The sequence below is a fragment of the Vidua chalybeata genome, chromosome 12, assembly GCF_026979565.1.
Source record: "Vidua chalybeata isolate OUT-0048 chromosome 12, bVidCha1 merged haplotype, whole genome shotgun sequence".
In the NCBI taxonomy this organism is placed as follows: domain Eukaryota; kingdom Metazoa; phylum Chordata; class Aves; order Passeriformes; family Viduidae; genus Vidua; species Vidua chalybeata.
In genome coordinates this window covers 14,451,512-14,470,676 of record NC_071541.1, presented here as the reverse complement: position 1 = coordinate 14,470,676, position 19,165 = coordinate 14,451,512, and the positions used below count along the sequence as shown (strand labels likewise).

General features: G+C 62.8%; 3 protein-coding genes across 3 annotated transcripts; 2 read left to right on the top strand and 1 right to left on the bottom strand.

Annotated features, from left to right (window-relative positions):
- The first annotated feature begins 2,527 nt into the window (after positions 1 to 2,527).
- Positions 2,528 to 9,426, top strand: SEMA3B (semaphorin 3B). The gene is made up of 18 exons (XM_053953740.1): positions 2,528 to 2,561; positions 4,147 to 4,274; positions 5,130 to 5,287; positions 5,368 to 5,430; positions 5,519 to 5,638; positions 5,713 to 5,806; positions 5,895 to 6,014; positions 6,340 to 6,485; positions 6,579 to 6,693; positions 6,771 to 6,840; positions 6,925 to 7,069; positions 7,154 to 7,373; positions 7,463 to 7,554; positions 7,728 to 7,769; positions 7,864 to 8,021; positions 8,133 to 8,188; positions 8,266 to 8,405; positions 8,489 to 9,426. Exons 2-18 carry the CDS (start codon positions 4,175 to 4,177, stop codon positions 8,927 to 8,929), a joined length of 2,280 nt encoding a protein of 759 aa, XP_053809715.1. The 5' UTR covers positions 2,528 to 2,561; positions 4,147 to 4,174; the 3' UTR covers positions 8,930 to 9,426.
- Positions 9,427 to 10,174: 748 nt separating this feature from the next.
- On the bottom strand, positions 10,175 to 12,456 carry LOC128794103 (2'-5'-oligoadenylate synthase 1-like). Its single transcript, XM_053953741.1, has 6 exons — positions 12,103 to 12,456; positions 11,639 to 11,933; positions 11,384 to 11,559; positions 11,060 to 11,301; positions 10,841 to 10,976; positions 10,175 to 10,756 (listed from the first exon to the last, which is right to left on the bottom strand). Exons 1-6 carry the CDS (start codon positions 12,295 to 12,297, stop codon positions 10,253 to 10,255), a joined length of 1,548 nt encoding a protein of 515 aa, XP_053809716.1. The 5' UTR covers positions 12,298 to 12,456; the 3' UTR covers positions 10,175 to 10,252.
- A 2,956-nt stretch (positions 12,457 to 15,412) lies between these two features.
- On the top strand, positions 15,413 to 19,149 carry IFRD2 (interferon related developmental regulator 2). Its single transcript, XM_053954138.1, has 12 exons — positions 15,413 to 15,444; positions 15,551 to 15,667; positions 15,760 to 15,844; positions 15,976 to 16,100; positions 16,175 to 16,332; positions 16,564 to 16,614; positions 16,971 to 17,140; positions 17,254 to 17,359; positions 17,587 to 17,724; positions 17,860 to 17,988; positions 18,063 to 18,158; positions 18,312 to 19,149. The coding sequence occupies exons 1-12, from the start codon at positions 15,417 to 15,419 to the stop codon at positions 18,390 to 18,392; spliced, it is 1,284 nt and encodes a 427-aa protein (XP_053810113.1). The 5' UTR covers positions 15,413 to 15,416; the 3' UTR covers positions 18,393 to 19,149.
- Positions 19,150 to 19,165: the final 16 nt, after the last annotated feature.

The window sequence follows — 19,165 nt, the reverse complement described above, 5'->3', positions numbered from 1 at the left end:
TGCTGACAAGTTGGCAGCGTTACTGGCAGTGCTGGCAAAGGCCACCCTCCTCCACAAACACATCTCTTGGCTGGGGAGCAGTGCTTTGCCAAGCCAATGTGTCACACTGATGCCTATGGCACCAGCTGTCATGACACAGCTCTCCTTGACCCTTGGATTTTCCATCTCCTCAGCCATGATGGCTCCACTACGGCAGAGGGAAGTCCCCTAGGCCCCAGGAACATGGGGAACCACGCTGTAGCACCCTTGGGGGAGTCATCCCACAGATCCCCACAGAGTCACGAGGGTTCTTCTGGTGAGGTACCATTCCCATTTGGGATGCAGCATTCGTACCCATCCTGAGGGCTAGTGGATGCCAGTCCCAGCCCTTCTCTCTGCATGCAGAGTATCCAGCAGTCAGCGGCCCTGGTCACCCGTTTGATGGCATGGATATCTCCCATGCCCTGCTGGCTCAGCCCCGGCACAGGAGATGCAGGAGCGTTGGCCGTTGCCTGCTGCCGTGCCGCCCCCGGAGCCCTGCGGCGGTGGAGAGGAGCCGTTTCCTACCGCTAACACCGCTGGGGGCTCGGGCGCTGCCGGCGGAGCTACAGATGCTTGCCGGAGCCGGAACCGCCGGGAGAGATTTGGCCGAGGCAGCGATCCCTGGGTGCGGATCTGCCAGCGGCAGGGACGGGATCAAAGAGCAAGAGCGCCAGCACCTGCTGGTGCCGTCGGCAGCGACACCCCCGCGCTGGCGGGGAGCCAGGCCACCGGCACCTGGCTGTGAAACCTTCCGCGGGCTGGCAGAGTGTAGGGATGAGGGCGGGATGCTAGTGACGATGCCCATTCCAGATGGGGACCGTCCCCATGCCGGCGCCCAGTGGCTCCGGGGCTGGCCAGGAACACCCTGTGGGGCGGGAAGGGGTGGCCGGCGGGCGACGTGGCGCATCCCTCCCGCGCCGTTTTTTCCGGGATGGAAGCCCGGCCCTTCTGACGCTTGATGGTTTCTCCAGGCGGAGCCGCTGCCAGCAAGGTCCCCTCAGGGCTCCAGGGCTGGGGTGATGGTGACGTCACCTGGTCACCTCGCCACGCTTGCCGGGAGTGGAGGTAGTTGGAAAAGTCCCAACTGGGTTAAGGGAAACTGAGGCACGGTGCTGAACTAGCACAGGAAGGTACCCGCTGTGCAGGACTGGGCACGACATCCCTGTCCCCACCATCTCAGCGCCATCCTGTAACAGTAGGCACAGGGACGCCATGGCCGTGTGGGGGCCACCCAGCCCAAAGTCCTGCTGGTGCCTGGTCAAAGTCTTACAGCAGACTAACCCCTGCCGTACCGGTGCCAGCTCCTCTGATGCCCCACCCATCCCCACGCTGTCTCTGTCCTCCTTGCTGCCCATAAAGCTGGGCTGGGCTGGGCTGGATGCCACTCAGCACTCTGGCACAGCCAGGAGAAGAACAAGTTGTGGTGCTGGAACAGAGCCGGCCAGCATGCCAGAGTACCAGGGCTGGCAGCACGAGGGTTACTGGCAGTGGGACAGAAGGGCATTTCCCGGGCACCCTCCCTGGCACAGCTTCTGCGTACTGCTGGCCTGCCTGCACGGCTCTGGCTTCCTGCTGAACTCACTGCCTGCGTGTGCCAGCTGCCTGCCTGCACCTGCACCTGACCTGCCTGCACCCGCTGCTGGCCTGCCTGCCCTCACTGCCAGCACACCTGCGCTCGCTGCTTGCTGGCACCCACTGCCTGCACCTGCCCGCCCCCGCTTCTGCCCGCACTCCTGCCTCCCCAGCCTCCCTGCACCTGCCTGCACAGCCTGCTGCCTGCCCCCCTGCCTGCCCGCAGCTCTGCCTCCCCACTCATCCTGGACCTGCCTTCCTGGACTCCGGCACCCGCAGGTAGAGACAGCCAGGGGCGCGGGGAGAACAAGGCAGGTGTGGCCCCCAAGGCAGTTCGTGTTCCCCCCGCCCCGAGCCCTGCCCGCCGAGGCGCGCGTGGCCCCGCTGCCGGCACCACTCGGCACTTGCTATTCTTGGCAGTGGCAGCTGGAAAATGGGAGGCAGCGGAGGAATTTTGTTTGCTCCGGGCTGGGCTCGGGCCAGACATCTGGGCTGCAGCTGAGCGGGACGCGGGACCGGCCCCCCGTATCCCCGGTACGGCCTCGGCACCCCCCGGCACGGCCCCCACGCTCGGGCAAGCAAGTGCCTGTCCCGGCGAGGAGGTAGCCCCGCCACCACTCGTGTGCTGAGCCACACGTGTGCTGACCTTGGCATCCTCAGCTCTGCCCCGGGGCAGCGGATGTCACCGTGGGTATCTCCTGAGTGTCACCCCGGGCCACTGGGGTGGCAGCACGGGTGTGTGGGTGTGTGTGTGTGTGAGGGGCCGTGGGTGTTCGGCTGTGTGCGTGTGTGTGCACATGTGTGAGGGTGCCCGCGTGTCTGCTCGTGAGCGTGTGTTCGCACACTCGTGTGCGTGTCCCTGTGCGCGCCCCCGGCCCCGCCCCGCCCCGCCCCGCAGGGCCGCCCCGCTCCCTCCCGGCGGACGCGGCGGGCGGGGCCGGGCCGGACCGAGCCGAGCCGGGACACAGGTGGGTGCCGGGGGCCGCGGGCCGGCAGGGTACGGGGGTGGCCGGGGAGTGTCCCGGGACGGGGTCTCTGCGCTGCCGTCGGGGGGGCTGCCCGTGCTGGTAGCGGGGGGCTCGCGGCGGGGTGCGTGTCCCCTCCGGCACCGGAAGGCTGGAGTCGGGGTTGGCACGGGGAGTTTCGCGGGCTGGATCTGCCAGGGTTAGCACCGAGGGTCTGTGGTGCTGCCGCCGCTGCCCGCACCCCGCCCGACCCCCGTGCCGGCCGAGTCAGAGCCACGCGGGTCCGCGCCCGGGGGTCTGCTCGGGCCGCTCGGCAAGTGAGGGCAGGCGGGAGGCCCCCGTGCCCCGGCACGGCCCCGGCTGGCGGCAGCCGTCGGGGCTGCCAGAGCCCGGCGGGTCCCGCGCCTCATCCCGGCGCCTCTGTAAATGCCATTAGCGCCGACCGCCTTCGTGCCGGGACACCGGGCAGCCGTACCCGGCACTGCGCCCAGCCAGGCCCTGTCCGCTGCCCGCTGCCTGCCCCGGGCTCGCCTCCACCGGCCAGCCTGGAGGGGGCTGCCCTGCCCGCAGGAGCCCCATCCATGCCATGGATATGTGACCCTCCAGGCCAGCATCCAGTTCCCAGCTCAGGCAAGGTAGCAGAGCCTGGGGTGATTGCACCGAGCCCCGGGGCTGTGGTGGGGCTTTGGTTGGCACTGGTGTCCTGGTGAGGCCCCAGTGGCTGTGCCACGGGTGAAACCCACAAGGGCTGATGATTGGCATGGCTCGGTTTGTGCCTTGCACAAGGCACTGCAGCATGGCCAGGGGCAAGATGGGATCTGTATTCTGGCATAGTGCCCTGATAACAATCACCTCCCACTCCCCAGGGGAGAGCATGCTGCTGCCAGAGCCGGAGGAGGACTTCCCTACCTTTTGGTGGGCACCCATCAGAGTGGCAGACACACTGGCATGGGCCCCTCTGGGTATTGTGGGCACCTGCTTAGCCAGAGCCCCCAAATCCTGCTCCCATTTGCATGTGGTACAAGAAGGGCCAAGGGCTAATGGTGGAGCTATAGCAGTGGGGGAAACTGAGGCATGGGATCCCATGACTACCATAATGTACAGCTTGCCCAGTGCTCAGGAGCCCACTGACTGCCCAGGGTGCCCTATCTGGTTGTCACCACTTCGGTGCTTGCTCCGTCCTTGTCCCCATTCCTATAGGACAGCTCTGTGCTTTGCAGGCAGCAATGGGCAGAGCCCAGCATACTCCTGCAGATGGGCTCAGACAGGCATGGGCAGGGCTGGATGCTGCTTGGCTGGGCTGCCTCTGTTTCCCCATGGGCAGAGCAGGAGGGGTGTTTCTCAAGCCCATTATGTTTGGGATTAGATTAATGGGGACTTAAAAATAGGAGGGATGTGGCTGGCTCACATCCCCTCCAACTACCAGGTCGAGCCCAGTGGGGGATCCTCTTCTGCCGTGCCTTGAGTTGCCCTGTGCTGATGTTCAGGGCTCTCCAGACACTGTCGGCAGCATCGGGGAGGGATCGTGGTCTGGGGGCTGTGGGGAGGGGGCTGTAACCCGAGCTGAGGTCTTGTTTCTCTGCCCCAGCCGCGGCGCCATCAGCCAGACCCCGGCCATGAGCCGCACGCTGCTCCTGCTCCTGCTTCTGCTGCGCGGCCTCGCCGCTGGCCGCCCCCCAACCGCTGCCACCCCCCGCCTCAAGCTGTCCTTCCCCGGTGAGCATGGGACACGGGCAGGGTGGGGGGGGCGTGCGGTCAGGTGTGGGGGCACTGGTTACGTGTCAGCAGCAGCCAGCATCATCCCGAGGGAGGGACGGGAGTATCCTGGGGAGCAGCACAGTGGGACGGGTGCAAAACCCCTGGCTCTTCTCTAGCACTGCTGCCCTCCCTGCGGGCTATCAGGTGTTTGCACTGGCTGCCATGGTCTTACCTGATGCCAGCCCCTCCAGGGGCCACCTGCCTGTCCTTGGAGCCATGCCTGCGCTGGGGACCTCACTCCCAGCCCCCGGCATGTGCAGGCACAGGTGCTCCTACCCCTGTGTGCTCCGTGGTGGCACTCTCTAGCCACAGCTGTGCCATACCTGTTGGGAATGTTGTGCCAGCTGGAGAGCTGATGCCGTGTCCCGACTGGCCACTCCACTGCCTCCAGCACGGCGCAGGGGGCTTTGTCCAGCGGCGGGTCTCAGCAAGAGCTCTCCTCCCAGCCTGACAAAGGGCTGTTTGTTCCCGCCACGGTGGGATTAGCTCCGCGGGGCAGGGAACGGCCCCTTCTCCCCTGCTGCCGGGTGAGCGGTGAAGAGATGGGTGCTGAGGGGCACGGGAATCACTGCTGAGTGGTTTGGGGATGAGTCTCGGGGGACACAGGGATGGGTGTGGGGCTGGCATGGGGATGAATGCTGGACAGACAAGGGCTTGGTGAACCTGGTCAAGCCAGTGGGACAGGTTTGGGGGAGGGGATGGCATGGCAGGGGGCCGTGGCCTGACCCAGGCTGCCTCGGAGCGTGTCCAGGGTAGTGGAGATGGACAGGCAGTGGCGGGGCCAGGCTGAGCAGTGGCGGTGGGTCCCGGCAGAGCTGGGGGCTCGCCATGGGCTGCGCCTCTTCTCGCTGGAGCACTCCTGCTGCTACGAGGCCCTGCTGCTGGACGAGGAGCGCGGCCGTCTCTTCGTGGGTGCTCAGAACCACCTCCTTTCTTTGGCCCTGGATGACATCAGCCAGCGGGACAGGAAGGTAACGGGGCAGGGGGGACCTGCTGCCAGGGCAGTGCCAGGTGCTCCAGGTGTGATGAGCATCCCCTTTTCCACCCGCAGATCTACTGGCCGGCTCCTGTGGAGTGGAGAGAAGAATGCAACTGGGCTGGCAAGGATATCACTGTGAGTGATGCAGTGTGTTGTGGGAAGCCAGGACTGTGCCAGGGATCTGCCCCAGCACTACCTCACCCTTCATTTCCTCCATCCCCAGGCCGAGTGCATGAATTTTGTGAAGATCCTGCACCCCTACAACCGGACCCACCTGTATGCCTGTGGCACTGGTGCCTTCCACCCAGTCTGTGCCTTCATCGAGGCTGGCCAGCATGCAGAAGTGAGCCTCCCCTGGCACCACCACAGCCTCCAGCTGCTGCCACCTGCCCACCTCCCATCCTTACTCCTCTCCAGGAGCCTGTTTTTAAGTTGGACCCTCACCACACTGAGGATGGCAAGGGGAAGAGCCCGTATGACCCCCGGCATACAGCCGCCTCTGTCCTTGTGGGTAAGGGCATTCTGAGCCTGGTGCTGGGTGCAGTGTGGCACAGGAGTGCCAGGGGGTCCCCTATAACACTTCCCTCGGTGCCTGCCAGGCGAGGAGCTCTACTCTGGGGTGGCCACCGATCTGATGGGCCGTGACTTTACCATCTTCCGCAGCCTGGGCCGACGTCCCTCCATCCGCACGGAGCAGCACGACTCTCGCTGGCTCAACGGTCAGTGCTGGGGACTGGGAGGGTGGGGGGCAGGGGGGCCACTGGCATCCTGGCACAACAGTGCTGCTGGTGCCTGGAGGCATGAGGGCAATGACTCCTTCAGGCTCAGATGTACACTGTCCTTCACTGCCTCCAGAGGGTGATTTCAGGGATTCCTGTGTCCTCTCCAGACCCACAATGTCTGGTGGAATCCCATCCTCACTCTGCCTCTGCTCTGCAGCTGGGCAGGGTTGGTTCTGCACCCTCCCCTGGGACCCCAGCAAGCACTCCAGGGTCCCTGGGGAGCAGAGTGGAGGCATTGGAAGCATCGCCCCTTTGTCCCCAGAGCCCAAGTTCGTGGCTGTTTTTTGGGTGCCAGAGAGTGAGGACCCCGACGACGACAAGATCTACTTCTTCTTCCGTGAGACAGCGGTTGAACGGCAGCAGGGGCTGGGCAAGACCAGTTTTGCCCGCATCGGCCAAATCTGCCGGGTGAGAGCATCCACAGGCAGGTGGGCTGGGGGCCGGGGTGCCCAGGGGTGCCACCTGCTGCTGCTGACACCAGTGTCCTCCTTTCCCTGGCAGAACGATATGGGTGGGCAGCGCAGCCTGGTGAACAAGTGGACGACATTCCTGAAGGCTCGGCTGGTCTGTGCTGTGCCAGGACCTGATGGGGCAGACACCCACTTTGATGAGCTCCGTGAGTAAATGGGGATGCGACCCCACCCGTGTAGCTGTGGGCAACACTGGCAGCACTGACACCTTCCCTGCTTGCAGGGGATGTTTTCCTGTTGCAGACAAGAGACAAGCGCAACCCTCTGATCTACGCCATCTTCTCCACCTCCAGGTCGAGCCCCCTCCCCAGGACCCTGCACATACCCAGTGGTGCCCCGCTTGCCCCCTCACATCTTTCCCTTCTCTCTCCCACCAGCTCTGTTTTCCAAGGCTCAGCTGTCTGTGTCTACACCATGGCTGACATCCGCCGGGCTTTCCTGGGCCCCTTTGCACACAAGGAAGGTCCCAACTACCAGTGGGTGTCATACCAGGGGCGTGTGCCATACCCCCGCCCAGGCATGGTACGTAGTGTAGGGGTGCCTCGGCTGGTGGGGTGGGGACAGTGGGCTGTGAGACCCTGCTTAGCCAGTGCTGTCTCCCTGCAGTGCCCCAGCAAAACATTTGGCACCTTCGGCTCCACCAAGGACTTCCCCGATGAGGTGATCCAGTTTGCCCGTCACCACCCATTGATGTATAACCCTGTCTTGCCCCATGGCCAGCGCCCCCTCTTCCTGCAAGCTGCCGTGCCCTACACTTTCACCCGCATAGCTGTGGACCGTGTCACCGCTGCTGATGGCCACTACGATGTCCTCTTCATTGGCACAGGCATGTAGTGACCCTAGGGATGGGGCAGTGAGGGAGAACGGGGAGATGCTGCGGCTGGGACCCGTGGCCTCACCCCTCCCTGCCTGCAGATGTGGGCACAGTGCTGAAGGTGGTCTCAGTGCCCAAGGAGAGCTGGCACCGCATGGAGCCACTGCTGCTGGAGGAGCTGCAGGTCTTCCAGGTGAGGGCCAGGGTTCTACATCCCTCCAGTCAGACTTTCCCACATCATCTCCATATGCTGTTCATGCTCTGAGTTGTGCCAGGGCACTCCAGCTGCCAGGATGTGGGAGCCAGAATGCTGCATCCCTAGGTTGCTCCATGCATCCTTAACTCTTGCCCATGCTCTGCCCACAGGATGCCTCCCCCATCATCAGCCTGCAGCTCTCCTCCAAGCGGGTAAGGGGGGACCCCTGGGCATTCCCAGGTCCACCATGGCTGTGCCTAGCCCCCTGCCACAGCATGGGGGTGCTCAGCTCTGCTCTTCCCCCAGCATCAGATCTACGCTGGCTCGGCCACAGCGCTGGCCCAGCTGCCCCTGCACCGCTGCGGTGCCTATGGCAAAGCCTGTGCCGAGTGCTGCCTGGCCCGGGACCCATATTGTGCCTGGGATGGCAACACCTGCACCCGCTACGTGCCCAACACCAAGAGGTAGGTGGCCTGCTGGGATGCAGTGCTGGGGCAGCCAGCCTGCCCCGAGGCCATGGTGAGGAGCACGGGTCACGCTGCTGCAGCCCCTGCTCCTCCATCGCCTTCCCACAGGCGTTTCCGCCGGCAGGACGTCCGCAACGGTGACCCCAACATGCTTTGCTCTGAAGGTGAGCTGGGACCCAGCTGGAGTCTGGGGGCAACCCTGCCATGGTTGGGGGCTGACAGCCAGGCTGTGTCCCTGCAGATCCCAGGCGGGACACCGTACCCCAGAAGCAACTCTACGGGGTGGAGGGAAGCACCGTCTTTCTGGAGTGCATCCCCAAATCCCTGCAAGCCCACATCCTCTGGACATACCAGCGCACCCTGAATGATCCGCAGCGAGAGGTAGGCTCTCCCTGGCCAGGTACCGCCGGTGGGACTGCGCCGTGCCGTGCCGAGCTGACCGCCCGTCCCCACGGGTACTGCAGGTGCAGATGGACGAGCGGGTGGTGCGGACGGAGCGGGGTGTCCTGCTGCGCAGCGTGCAGCGCTCCGACGCCGGCCTCTACCTCTGCCACGCCACCGAGCACGGCTTCACCCAGCCCCTGCTGCGGCTCTCCCTGGAGGTGATCGGCGCCTGGCAGGCCACGGGCGTGGCATCTGCCGGAGATCCCCAGCTCGCCGCCGGGATCCCCGGCCGCAAGGTCTGGTACCGGGACTTCCTCCAGCTGGTGGAGCGCCCACCGCTGGGAGCCACGGACAAGGTCTGCCAGAGGCTCTGGAGCCGGGGAAGACCCCCGCCACCGCCCCGCACTCCCGCCGGCCCCCCCGGCCGCGGGCAGGGTGAGGAGCCGCGCAGAGCCCGCCGCCGGCGCACCCACGAGGGGCCGCGGGCCGAGCGGGGTCCCCGCAGCGCATCCCCCTGGTGACCCGGGGATCGGCCCCGGGCGCCGGGCTCTGCCTAGGAGCGGGGCCGCAGGTGGGGCACAGCCTCGGCCGCCCTGCCGGCAGCACTGCGTGGGCAGTGGCGGGGGTGCTGCAGCTCCGGGGCCGCAGGAGGGCAGCCGGGCTGAGCAGCCCCCCGAGGGGCTGCCGACTGCCCTTGCCACCGGCTGCAACACCGGTGGGGACCCAGCCGGCTGCCGGCATCGCAGAGTCACCGAAATATTTATTAACGACTGTTATTATGAATGTAAACCTGCGGGGCCAGGCAGTGCCCCCCCCAGCATGGCACTGCGGGAGGACGGCACAGCAGGGTCACGCTCGGGTCCCAAAAGGGCTACAGGCAGCAGTGGGAGCACGGAGGGGCAGGACAGGCACTGGTGGGACGCAGGAGGAGGGGGGCATAAAGGGGACATGTTAGGGGGTATAAAGGTGGCACCCACCGCCCTGGGTGTAGAACAGTGGCACAGGGGACCTTGTACTAATTGAGCACAATAAAGCAGATTCAGCCGCCCAGGTTCCCGCGTCTGACCCAGAGCCCCAGGCAGCGCTCGGGGGCAGCCCGGAGCCCCACAGCACGGACCCACTCTGGCACCCAAGCCTAGAGACGTGGGATGTTCAGCAACACTGGAGGGCTGAGGGGAGACAAGACCTGCAGGGACATTGCCAAGGTTGATGGGTTTCCCCCAGACTTCCAGCTCCCCGTGCTTTCAGCTCCACTTTGATTTCTGGAAGATGAAAACCAAACTCCCTCGGTGCCAACAGGCAGCAATTAAGGCAGTGACCGAAGGTGACCTCGGAGTCTGCTGCCTCCTGCTGTCTGCGCTGGCATCAGGACCCCTGGTGGCACTGGCCACATCCCTGTAGTGACACCATGCTACCAGCACAAACCATGTCCCAGTACTGGCTGCCCCCCAGCCTGGACACTTGAGCCCCCAGCATGAGCACAGGCAGGCAGTGGTGCAGGCAGGAGCGGGTAGAGAAAGGAGCTGTTTTTTTCTCTGAGGTCCAGCTGGAAACAGGCTGACATCCCTGACCCCACCAAGCACCCTGGGGTCAGGGAGCACTGCTTTACTCCAGCTCTGTGTCCCTGTGCCATCCCAGCAGCTTGTGGCATCGAGGTCCCCCTTCATCAGAAAGGGTTGGTGACTCCAACCCCTTTGACTACCCTATGTGACACCTGTCACTGTCCCCAACAGAGCAAGCAGCACAAGGATCTACTAAGCATTTATTTCCAGCATGACAGGAGGGTACACAGGGGTATGGGCTGGTGCTGAGGGCAATGCTCAGGAGGTCAAGCAGGCAGGGAGCTAGGGGAGCTGGGGGCCTGCACCCCCCCGAAGCCGCAGGAGCATGTAGATTGTGCTCATGGGCTTGACATCATAGTGTGCCAGCGTGTGCTGGTCCTCCAGCTCCCTGCGGCCATAGGTCAGGCGCTGCTCATTGGCAGAAGGCCCTTGCCGGGCCTGGATCTGCTCCTTCAGCTGTCGGACAGTGTCGGTGGGCAGCACCGTGTAGGTAGTGCTCCGATTCTTATCATCCTTGACAAAGACCTCCATCTTCTGGGGCTCAGTCTGCAGCAGCACCAGCGTGGTGTTGTAGAAGATGCCATGCATGGCCAGGGTATCGCAGTCCTGTAGGGTGATGCTGTTTCTGCCTGGCTCCTGCTGTGCCAGGCGCTGTCTGTATGGCAAGATGCCCCAGTTCTGCTGGATCATCTCCTTCAGCTGCCCGATGGTGATGTAGGGGCTGACACGCTGCCTCATTTTGGTGCCTGACAGCTGCATCACCTCAATGGTCACGGGCCGGGCTGGCTGCAGGGACGGAAGAGCGAGTGGGCAAAGACAGCAGGAGCAGGGGTGGGGGACTATGATACTCACAGGCTCAGGCAGCCTTACCTGCACTTCCCAGGGCTGGACGTTTGCAAGGCAGGGCAGTGAGCGGCAGTAGCTGGCAGCTGCCTGTGCCATCAAGTCCCAGTTCTTGTCTTGGCCCAGGATCCCCGTGGGGTCAGCAGGGTCCAGGATGACAGGGCTGCAAACACAGAGTGGGCATTGCTGTCAGCCCTGGGCAACCATGGGGCCATCGGGCACAATCCTACTGGGCATGGTCCTCACCGGGGACTGCGCAGCAACCCCTTGACATGGGCACCAATCTCTCTGTGCTGGAGCGAGTAGTACTTCTCCCAGTAGATGCAGATCTCCCGGTGCCGGCACAGCAGTTCCAGCACTGTGCGGAAGCCCTGAGCCATGTCAAAGCTGCTGGAGGAGCCTGTGGCCTCCTCCCAGGTGTAGATGGTCAGCAGCTCCAGGGCATACTTAGGGGGCAGGTCAGCATTGGGGTACTGTGGATTCAGCAGCTGGGGAGAAGACACAGATGGAGGTGAGAGCTGGCTGGGATAGGTGTCTGTTGGGAACTGGGAAAGCTGGGCAGCCCCTCACCTCCTTGTACCAGTACTTGACCAGGCGCAGGAGGTTCTTCAGCTTGGCAGGGAAATGCTTCACAAACATCTTCTGCAGCTCAGTGAAGCAGGGGGAGAACTCCCCGGGGTGGCTGCAGGCATGCAGGAGCCTCACATACACTTCTGCATTTGGTGGGGCATCCTGGGTCACCTGCCCTGTGGGGTGAGAAGGAGGGTGAGAGCCATCCCAGCACTGACATCATTGCCTATCCCTGTGCCAGCCTGCAGCCCTTACCCAAAGCATCATAGGCAGGCAGGATGTCCACATCAATGGACTCTCTAGTCTCCCTGGAGGACAGAGTAAGGCTGAGGGAGCGTGGCGTGCTGTCAGGACCCTTGTACCTGGGCTCACCAATGGACACATCGAACCTCAAGGTCTCCCTGCAGGCCTTCAGCTTTATCATGATCAAATCCAGGATAGCCTTTCTGTTGTTCTTCTGCTCCTGGTAGCTGGGTAAGCAGCTGAGGAAGAGCACCACATCAGCATCAGAGTTGTTCTTCAGAGCTGTGCCCTTTCCTGCTGATCCACCCTGCAGAGAGAGACCCTGCCTGTTCAGCACCACTGCCAGCATCAGGATCGCCTGCCACCACTCCTGGAGCTGCCAAGGGAAACTGAGGCAGGGCAGGAGCTGGAGCATGGGACAATGGGAAGGGTGGCTGCAGGGGTGTCAGCTGGCCCCCAAGCTGGGCGGCACTCACCTTGACGGTCTTTTGAACGTGGATATTATCCTCAAAGCAGTTCCTCTTCAGGAATTCACAGATTTGCCACACTGTCTCTTTCACCTGCATGGAGAAAGCTGTGCTGGGCTGCAGGGTGTTTGCAATCCAGCCATCCAGCTCCCTGGCGTTTACTGTTCTCAGCCCGTTCGCGGATGCCACCTGGTACACATCCATGCTGACAGGTGTATCGCTCCCTTTGCCCTCTTCTGACTTGCTGCCTCCTAAACCTACTCCTGCCTGCAGCACTCCGCCCCCCACAGCCTGCTTCGGTCTGCAGCAGCTTTTAAACCTTCCCGGGCCACCGCCCCGATGCGTCACCGCTGGGAACTTAAGGTGGCCCCGGCTCGTTTCCGCTGGATGCCCCGGGTGTCTCCGGTGCCACCCCTGCGGGGGCTGGGAGGGGGCAGGAGTGGCTGCGCGGCACCCTGACATCCAGCTCGGGTGGCGGTGGCAGAGAGGCAGCTGCCTGCAGGCTGGCTCTGGGCTGCTGTGGGACCTCATAGCCCCGGTGCCTTCGGTGGCACAGGGTCTGCCCCGGGTGCCCAGCTGGACAAAGGCAGAGCCCCACCGCAGGCACCAGTCCCCCTCTGGCGGCTCAAGTGCCCGGGCTGGGGCACAGCCAGTGCTGGGACATGGCCCACGCTGTGCCATGGTGTCAGCAGAGGCAATGGGATGTGGCCAGTGCCACCAGCTACCTTGGTGTCACTACGGGCAATGGAATGAGGCTGTCACCAGTGTCAGCACATGCCCTGGCATCACTGTAGGCAATGAGATGAAGACATAGCCAGTTTCACCGAGGGTCCTGGTGTCAACACCGTCAGTGGGACACGGCTGATGCCAGCATCACCAGGCAGGCTGGTGCCCTCCCTTGCAGTGGGATGCGGCCGGTGCAGCATCAGCAGAGCTCGCGGTGCCCCTCGATCCCGGGAGCAGGAGGCAGCAGGTAGTACGAGTAGGATGTTGCAGCCCGTGCTGTCTTAAGCTGGGAGATTGGGAGTTTCAGTTTCTGTTCCTGACGCAATTTCAGCTTCTGCCTCTGCCAAGCTGGAAACGAAAGTGCAGAGGAACCCGCGACTGCCCCCTGGCCCAAATAAACTGGGAAGAGCAAATAACACAAACTCACACCTGGGAACTCGGCTCAGGGTCAGGCAGGGCAGGAGGATGGGCGGGGGCTGTAGGCAGAGGGGGAGTGTGCTCCTGGGAGCAGGGGCTGGCAAAAATGGAAAGAGGAACAGGATAGGGAATGGGGGCAGGAGCAAAAAGGGGCAGGGGGTCAGGACATGGGCAGGAGACAGGTAGAGGCTGTGGGGAAGGGGAAGGAATAGGGACAAGGATGGGGCAGTGAAAGGTCAGCAGCAGGGGCAGGGATATGAATAAGTGGGAGATAGGGTTCATTTGGGGTCAGGGACAGGGATAGGGGTACAGATAAAACAGGAGAGATTGGCAGGGTTACAGGGATACAGTCACGAGCAGGGACAAGGACAGGAGTAGAGATGTTGGATATTAGGAAAAAAGTTTTTTACGGAAAGAGTGATAAAGTACTCGGGAGGTGGTGGAGTCACCGGGGAGGTGGTGGAGTCACCATCCCTGGATGTGTTTAAAAAAAGACTGGATGTGGCACTCAATGCCATGGTTTAATTGAGGTGTTAGGGCTGGGTTGGACTCGATCATCTTAAAGGTCTCTTCCAACCCTGTGATTCATGATTCTGTGATTGGCAGCAGCAGCAAATGGCCAGGTCAGGGATGCAGGCAGGAGCAGGGATAGGTGTGCCCTTAGTATTGGGTGGCAACAAGGCAGGAATACAGGCAGGGGCAGGGATATTAGGAGGAGAGGCAGGGAGAGGACCAGCACTGGGGACAGGGTTACAGGCAGGAGCAGGGCTGTGGGCAGGGACGGGTGTCATGAACATTTCACACCTGACCCGTGCAGCCTGAGGAGCAAGACCAGGACACCAGATGAGCATGACAAGAGACATTCTTTATTCACACCCAGAGGCTGTCCCAGCCAAATTGAAGCACCCCAAATGTAGTTCACATGTGGCTCTTGCACCCTTCAAGTGTTGGGGTACAACAAGGCTCCATGAATTCCCTGCTGTCCCCATTTACAAAGCCTGCTGGCTTTGTAAAGCCAGTGCAATTCTATGGCTTTGGCATCCTTCTTTTCTCTGGAGTCAGTCTGGAGTCAGTCTCACTACGTCAAGGGGTACTTATCTGTGAGGCCAGATGATAGGAGGGTCTCAGGGAGGTCTTGGAGGGCCCAGGCTGTCAGCCTTATCTGCCTGCCCACCCAGCCACAGCTATGCAGTGTACAGCATAATAGGGGGTATATGGATCTTAGTAAAGGCCAAACCATTTCATACTAGAAAGACTAATTGGTACTTTACTTAGGGAATGAGATTTTCCTAATGAGATGCAGGCAGGGCCAGGGACAGAAGAAGGGATATGGGCAGGGATAGTGAGTGGTCAGGGATGAAGATAGAGCCAGGACAGAGACGGGGCAGGGATGTGCAGAAAATCACATTAGGAAAAGCCAGTGTCCATAAAGGAGACAGAGGAGTCCTGCAACTTTATTTGAATAAAGAGGGAGACTCCACTGAGCCATACCCCCACGGAATTTCTCTCCTGATGCTAGATGATGCAGCCTCCTTTCATCCTAACTCCCGGCCGCATGTTGCCCTCTTCCTTTCCCCATTGGTTGAGGTACTAGGAAGGTACAGCCTTCCTGAACCCTCACCCACATGTTCCTTGAACCTGTCATTTTCCCCTGAAGTTCAGAAGTTCAGGCTGAGTTCTGCAACGGACTTTGTGCTGACCCATTTGTCTATTGTCCTACAGTTCAGGAATCCAAGCTGTAGTCAAACTGTCTGGGTTCTGTGCCAAACCTGGGTGGCTTAAGGTTAGTAGAGACATGAAGACCCATTTCAAAGACATGAACACCTATTTCTCCTAAAGACCCTCACCCATCGAATTGTTTGTAAAGACATCAGTAGGCATCTTTCCTATCAGGGACCAGGGATGAAGATAGCGTCAGGACAGGGAGAGGGGCAGCGACATGGGCAGGGATACTGAGGGAGCAGGGATGAACATAGCGCCTGGACAGGGAGAGGGGCAGAGAGAGGGTCAGAGAAAGGGGCAGGGAGGCGGGCAAGGACAGGGACGGGGACAGGGACGGGGACACGGGGCTCGGGCAGGTCCCGCTGCGCATGCGCAGATGGCGGGGGCGCGCCCAGGGGGCGGGGCGGGGGCGGGGCCGTCCCGGCGGGGGCGGGGCGCGGGGTCCGCGCGCGCCGGCCATGCCGCGCTCCCGCCGCGCCGCGCGCCGTGAGTTGGGGGGGCCCGGGCGAGGGGACCGGGGGGTCGGGGCCGCGTGTGACATGGCCGGGCTGGCAGCGCCGGGCTCACTCGAGTCTGCCCCGAACCCCCGCAGGCGGCACCGGCAGCGCCCGGGCGAGCTCGCCCGGCAGCGAGGAGGAGGCCGGCAGCGAGGTGCTGAGCCACTGCAGCAGTGCCAGCGAGAGCGCCAGCCCCGCTGACGAGGGACCAGGTGAGCCACGCGGACCCCATGGTGACCCCCACGTGGGTCGCGGTGTCCCCCGCCCTCGGGCTTCCCGGCTTCACGTGTTGCCGCCCGAGCAGGGAGCGAGGCGGCGAATGAGCAAGGCCAGGAGGAGGAGGTAGAGGACAGGCTGAAAGAGCACATGGACAACCTCCTGGACAAGAGGTGAGGAGCGGCCGTCACCCCCGTGGGCGCTCCGGGCACGCTGCCGGCCCCTGCCAGCGCTGCCAGCCGGGGGCAGGGACGTGCCCCGTCGCGGGATCCCCCAGCCCGTGACGTCCCGCCGTGTCTCGCAGCGCCAAGGCGCGGCAGGCGGCACTGCAGAGCCTGCGCCTGGCCCTGTCCTCCAAAACCCTGTCCGAGTTCCTGCTGGAGCGCCGCCTCACGCTCACCGACTCCCTGGAGAAGTGCCTCAAGAAAGGTCAGGGTGCAGCGGGCGGAGGGCGGCGGGGCCGGTGAGCCGTGTCTGAGGGAGGTCTCTCGTGCTGCCCACAGGTAAAGGGGAAGAACAGGCGCTGGCGGGCACCGTCCTCACCCTCCTCTGCCTCCAGATGGGCTCTGGCCCGGAGGGAGAAGAGGTGTTCCGCAGCCTGAAGCCCCTGCTCGTCAGCGTCCTGACAGACAGCACAGCCAGCCCCAGCGCCCGGCAGAGCGTAAGGCCTGGCCCCTTTCCTCCCGGGGACGCCTCCGTATTGGGGAGAGCCCAGGCAATGCCTTCGGGAGCCCCTGCAGTCCCGGGAGGGTGACAGGATTGGGCGCTATGGAGTGCAGTGGGGCAAAGCAGGGGCGCCCCAACCCGGCTGGCCCTTGGCTGGGTGCTGGATCAGGCCCGGCATGACCCAGCTGGCCTGATCTGACTGCGTTTCCCTCACTTCTCTTGCCAGTGTGCCACGGCCCTGGGCATGTGCTGCTACATTGCCGCTGCTGACCTCGAGGTAACTGCACCTGGGTGTCATCCTACCCCTGCAAGAGGGCACCCAGGGGCTGCCATGCCACCTGCCCTCAGCCCACAGTGCCAGAGCAGCCTGGAGCTGAGCTGGAGCAGGGGTACGGGCACATGAGTGACAGCCCAGGCCCCTTCCCTGGGCAGCCTGGAGCTGAGCTGGGGGGAGCCAGCAGATGGGGTGTTGTGGGTGGAGTAGCCTCTCCTGTCCCAGGGGGCTCCTGGCACCCCTTGGGGGGGGTTCCCTTGGTCCCCCTTGGTATGGTGGGTCCCCTTTGGTCCCCAGTGCACAGCTCAGTGTGGCATCTCCATGGCAGCTGTGGTCTGACTGGCAAAGTTTCTCTCCAGGACCTGGTTTCATGCCTGTCCTGCTTGGAGGGCATCTTCAGCCCCCCCAGTACAGGCGAAGGGGGCTCAGCACCTGCCCAGCACGGGCCTCTGCACTGCAGCGCGCTCCAGTCATGGTCCCTGCTCCTCACCATCTGCCCCCCGTCCCACCTCAGGAGCATTTTGGACAAGTGAGTGGGGTGTGAAGTGAGTGGAGGCTGGTGTGGGGCAGCCAGCTGTGGAGTACTGAGCTCTTGGGGCAGTGCTTGGCCACTGAGACTGCCCTCTTGCCTCCCTGTCCCAGTCACTGGCTGCAGCTGCCCCCACTGCTGACCAGCAGCAGCGTTGCCCTGCGCATCCTGGCTGGGGAAACCATTGCACTGCTCTTCGAGCTGGCCCAGGACCTGGAGGTAAGGCATGGGCTGTGGCAATGGGAGCAGTGGGTGAGCACTAACCAGGCAGCAGGGAGGGAGCTACTATGACACCCTGACATGCCCTGGCCGAGCTGGCATTGACCGGTGTCACTAGCAGGCACCCTGGCAGAGGGGCTAGCCCCAGTGATTCCCCAGCCCTGTCCTGGCCATGGCAGTGGGCAGTGCCTAGTGCTCTTCCCTCTAAATCCTCTGTTTTTTGGCAGGAGGATTTGTGCCACCAAGATACAGAGTTCCTGTGTACCCAACTCAAGGTCCTGGCTACTGAGAGCAACAAGTACCGAGCCAAGACAGACCGACGGAGGCAGCGATCCATCTTCCGGGACATCCTGCGTTTCATTGAGGTACCGGAGCCTGGTGCTGCCCTGTCCTGCCACTGTGTGGCTGCTTCCCAGCTGCCTGATGTTTCCTGTCTGGAGAGCCAGGGGACACATAGGGCTGGTGTCCAGGTTATTGCTGGTGCCCCTCTCTCTGCTCAGAGTGGGGAGTACCAGGAGGAGACCATCCGATTTGGCCTGGAGTGCATGTACCTGGACAGCTGGGCACGCCAGCGCACCTACCAAGCCTTTAAGGAGGTGCTGGGTTCTGGCATCCACCACCACCTCCAGGTATGGGCTGGGCAGATGCACCAGGGAGTGCTGGGCTGGTGCTGGTGGGTGCTGACAGACCCCTCCTTTCACAGAACAATGAGCTGCTACGGGAGATCTTCGGCCTCGGGCCCCCCTTGGTGCTGGATGCGGCTGCTCTGAAAGCCAGCAAGGTCTCCCGTTTTGAGAAGGTGGGTGCCACCTCCCAGATGTGTGCCCACAGTCCCCTCCTCTGCCATCGGGGCTCCCACTGAGTGCCTGAGTGCCAGAGTGTGGTGGGCACTGCTGGAGAGGTGGGCAGAGGGGCATCCCAAACCCTAATCTCTCCTTCCCTCTCCTTCCAGCACCTCTACAACTCGGCTGCCTTCAAAGCCCGCACAAAAGCCCGGAGCCGCGTGCGGGACAAGCGGGCGGATGTGCTGTGATGGGCAGAGGGGGGCAGAGCCCCCAGCCCACCTGGACTGCAGACCCAGCACTGTGAGGGGCAGGTGCCCCCAGCCCTCGGGCTTTTATTCATGTACAGCAGAGTATTTAATGCCTGGAGCTGCCCCAAGGCGGGGCTGCCCCGTCTTTTATTTTTTTAACCAAGAAATAGGAAGGATAAAAGAAGAGCAGGGGGAGGTGGTGGCATGCTGCCATGTGCCTGCTCTGTGGCTGGGGGTCCATGTGGCACAGTGGGAGGGGGCCTAACCCAGGCTCCAGCAGCCCCTTTCAGTGGCAGGGCTCGTGTATACCCTCCCCAGTCCTGCAGGGGCACCAGGGTGGCCTGGCACAGCCTGAAGGGTGGGTAGGAGGGCAGAGATGTGCAGGGCTGTAGAGCAGCTGGTCCTGGTGTCTGTGCCTGTGGCAGGAGCATTCTCTCCACCCTGCCATGCTGGGTACAGCCCCTGCCTCCCTAGCCAGCCTGGCATCAGTGATGGTGGCAGGGCAGTGTGGAGTGGGAAGCTCTGCCCAGTCCTGCCAGCTGCCCACTCTCAGCCCTTTTCCAGCCAAATGCTTTATATGAAATAGTAATCTTGTGGGAAATTAATTACAGGGGGGCCACTGCCTAGGCGGGCATGGGGCCATGCCAGTTGGCAGTGCCTGCCACCCTGGGAATGTATCTATCATGGTGATTTTCTAAGACTATGATTGTAAGAGGTAATTAAAAGGCTAAATAAAGTATGCCTTCTGCCTTGTTAAGAGGAAGGGCTGTCAC

Bases quoted from the DNA above. Each gene is read 5' to 3' on its own strand.
- LOC128794103 (XM_053953741.1), bottom strand. From the start codon at position 12,297: ATGGATGTGTACCAGGTGGCATCCGCGAACGGGCTGAGAACAGTAAAC. The intron at 11,560-11,638 runs GTAAGGGCTGCA...CTCACCCCACAG, and splicing joins GCCTGCCTATGATGCTTTGG to GGCAGGTGACCCAGGATGCC. The intron at 11,302-11,383 runs GTGAGGGGCTGC...TCTTCTCCCCAG, and splicing joins TCAAGTACTGGTACAAGGAG to CTGCTGAATCCACAGTACCC.
- SEMA3B (XM_053953740.1), top strand. From the start codon at position 4,175: ATGAGCCGCACGCTGCTCCTGCTCCTGCTTCTGCTGCGCGGCCTCGCC. The intron at 5,431-5,518 runs GTGAGTGATGCA...CTCCATCCCCAG, and splicing joins GGGCTGGCAAGGATATCACT to GCCGAGTGCATGAATTTTGT. The intron at 6,015-6,339 runs GTCAGTGCTGGG...CTTTGTCCCCAG, and splicing joins CGACTCTCGCTGGCTCAACG to AGCCCAAGTTCGTGGCTGTT.
- IFRD2 (XM_053954138.1), top strand. From the start codon at position 15,417: ATGCCGCGCTCCCGCCGCGCCGCGCGCC. The intron at 16,101-16,174 runs GTCAGGGTGCAG...TGCTGCCCACAG, and splicing joins GGAGAAGTGCCTCAAGAAAG to GTAAAGGGGAAGAACAGGCG. The intron at 17,141-17,253 runs GTGAGTGGGGTG...TCCCTGTCCCAG, and splicing joins CTCAGGAGCATTTTGGACAA to TCACTGGCTGCAGCTGCCCC.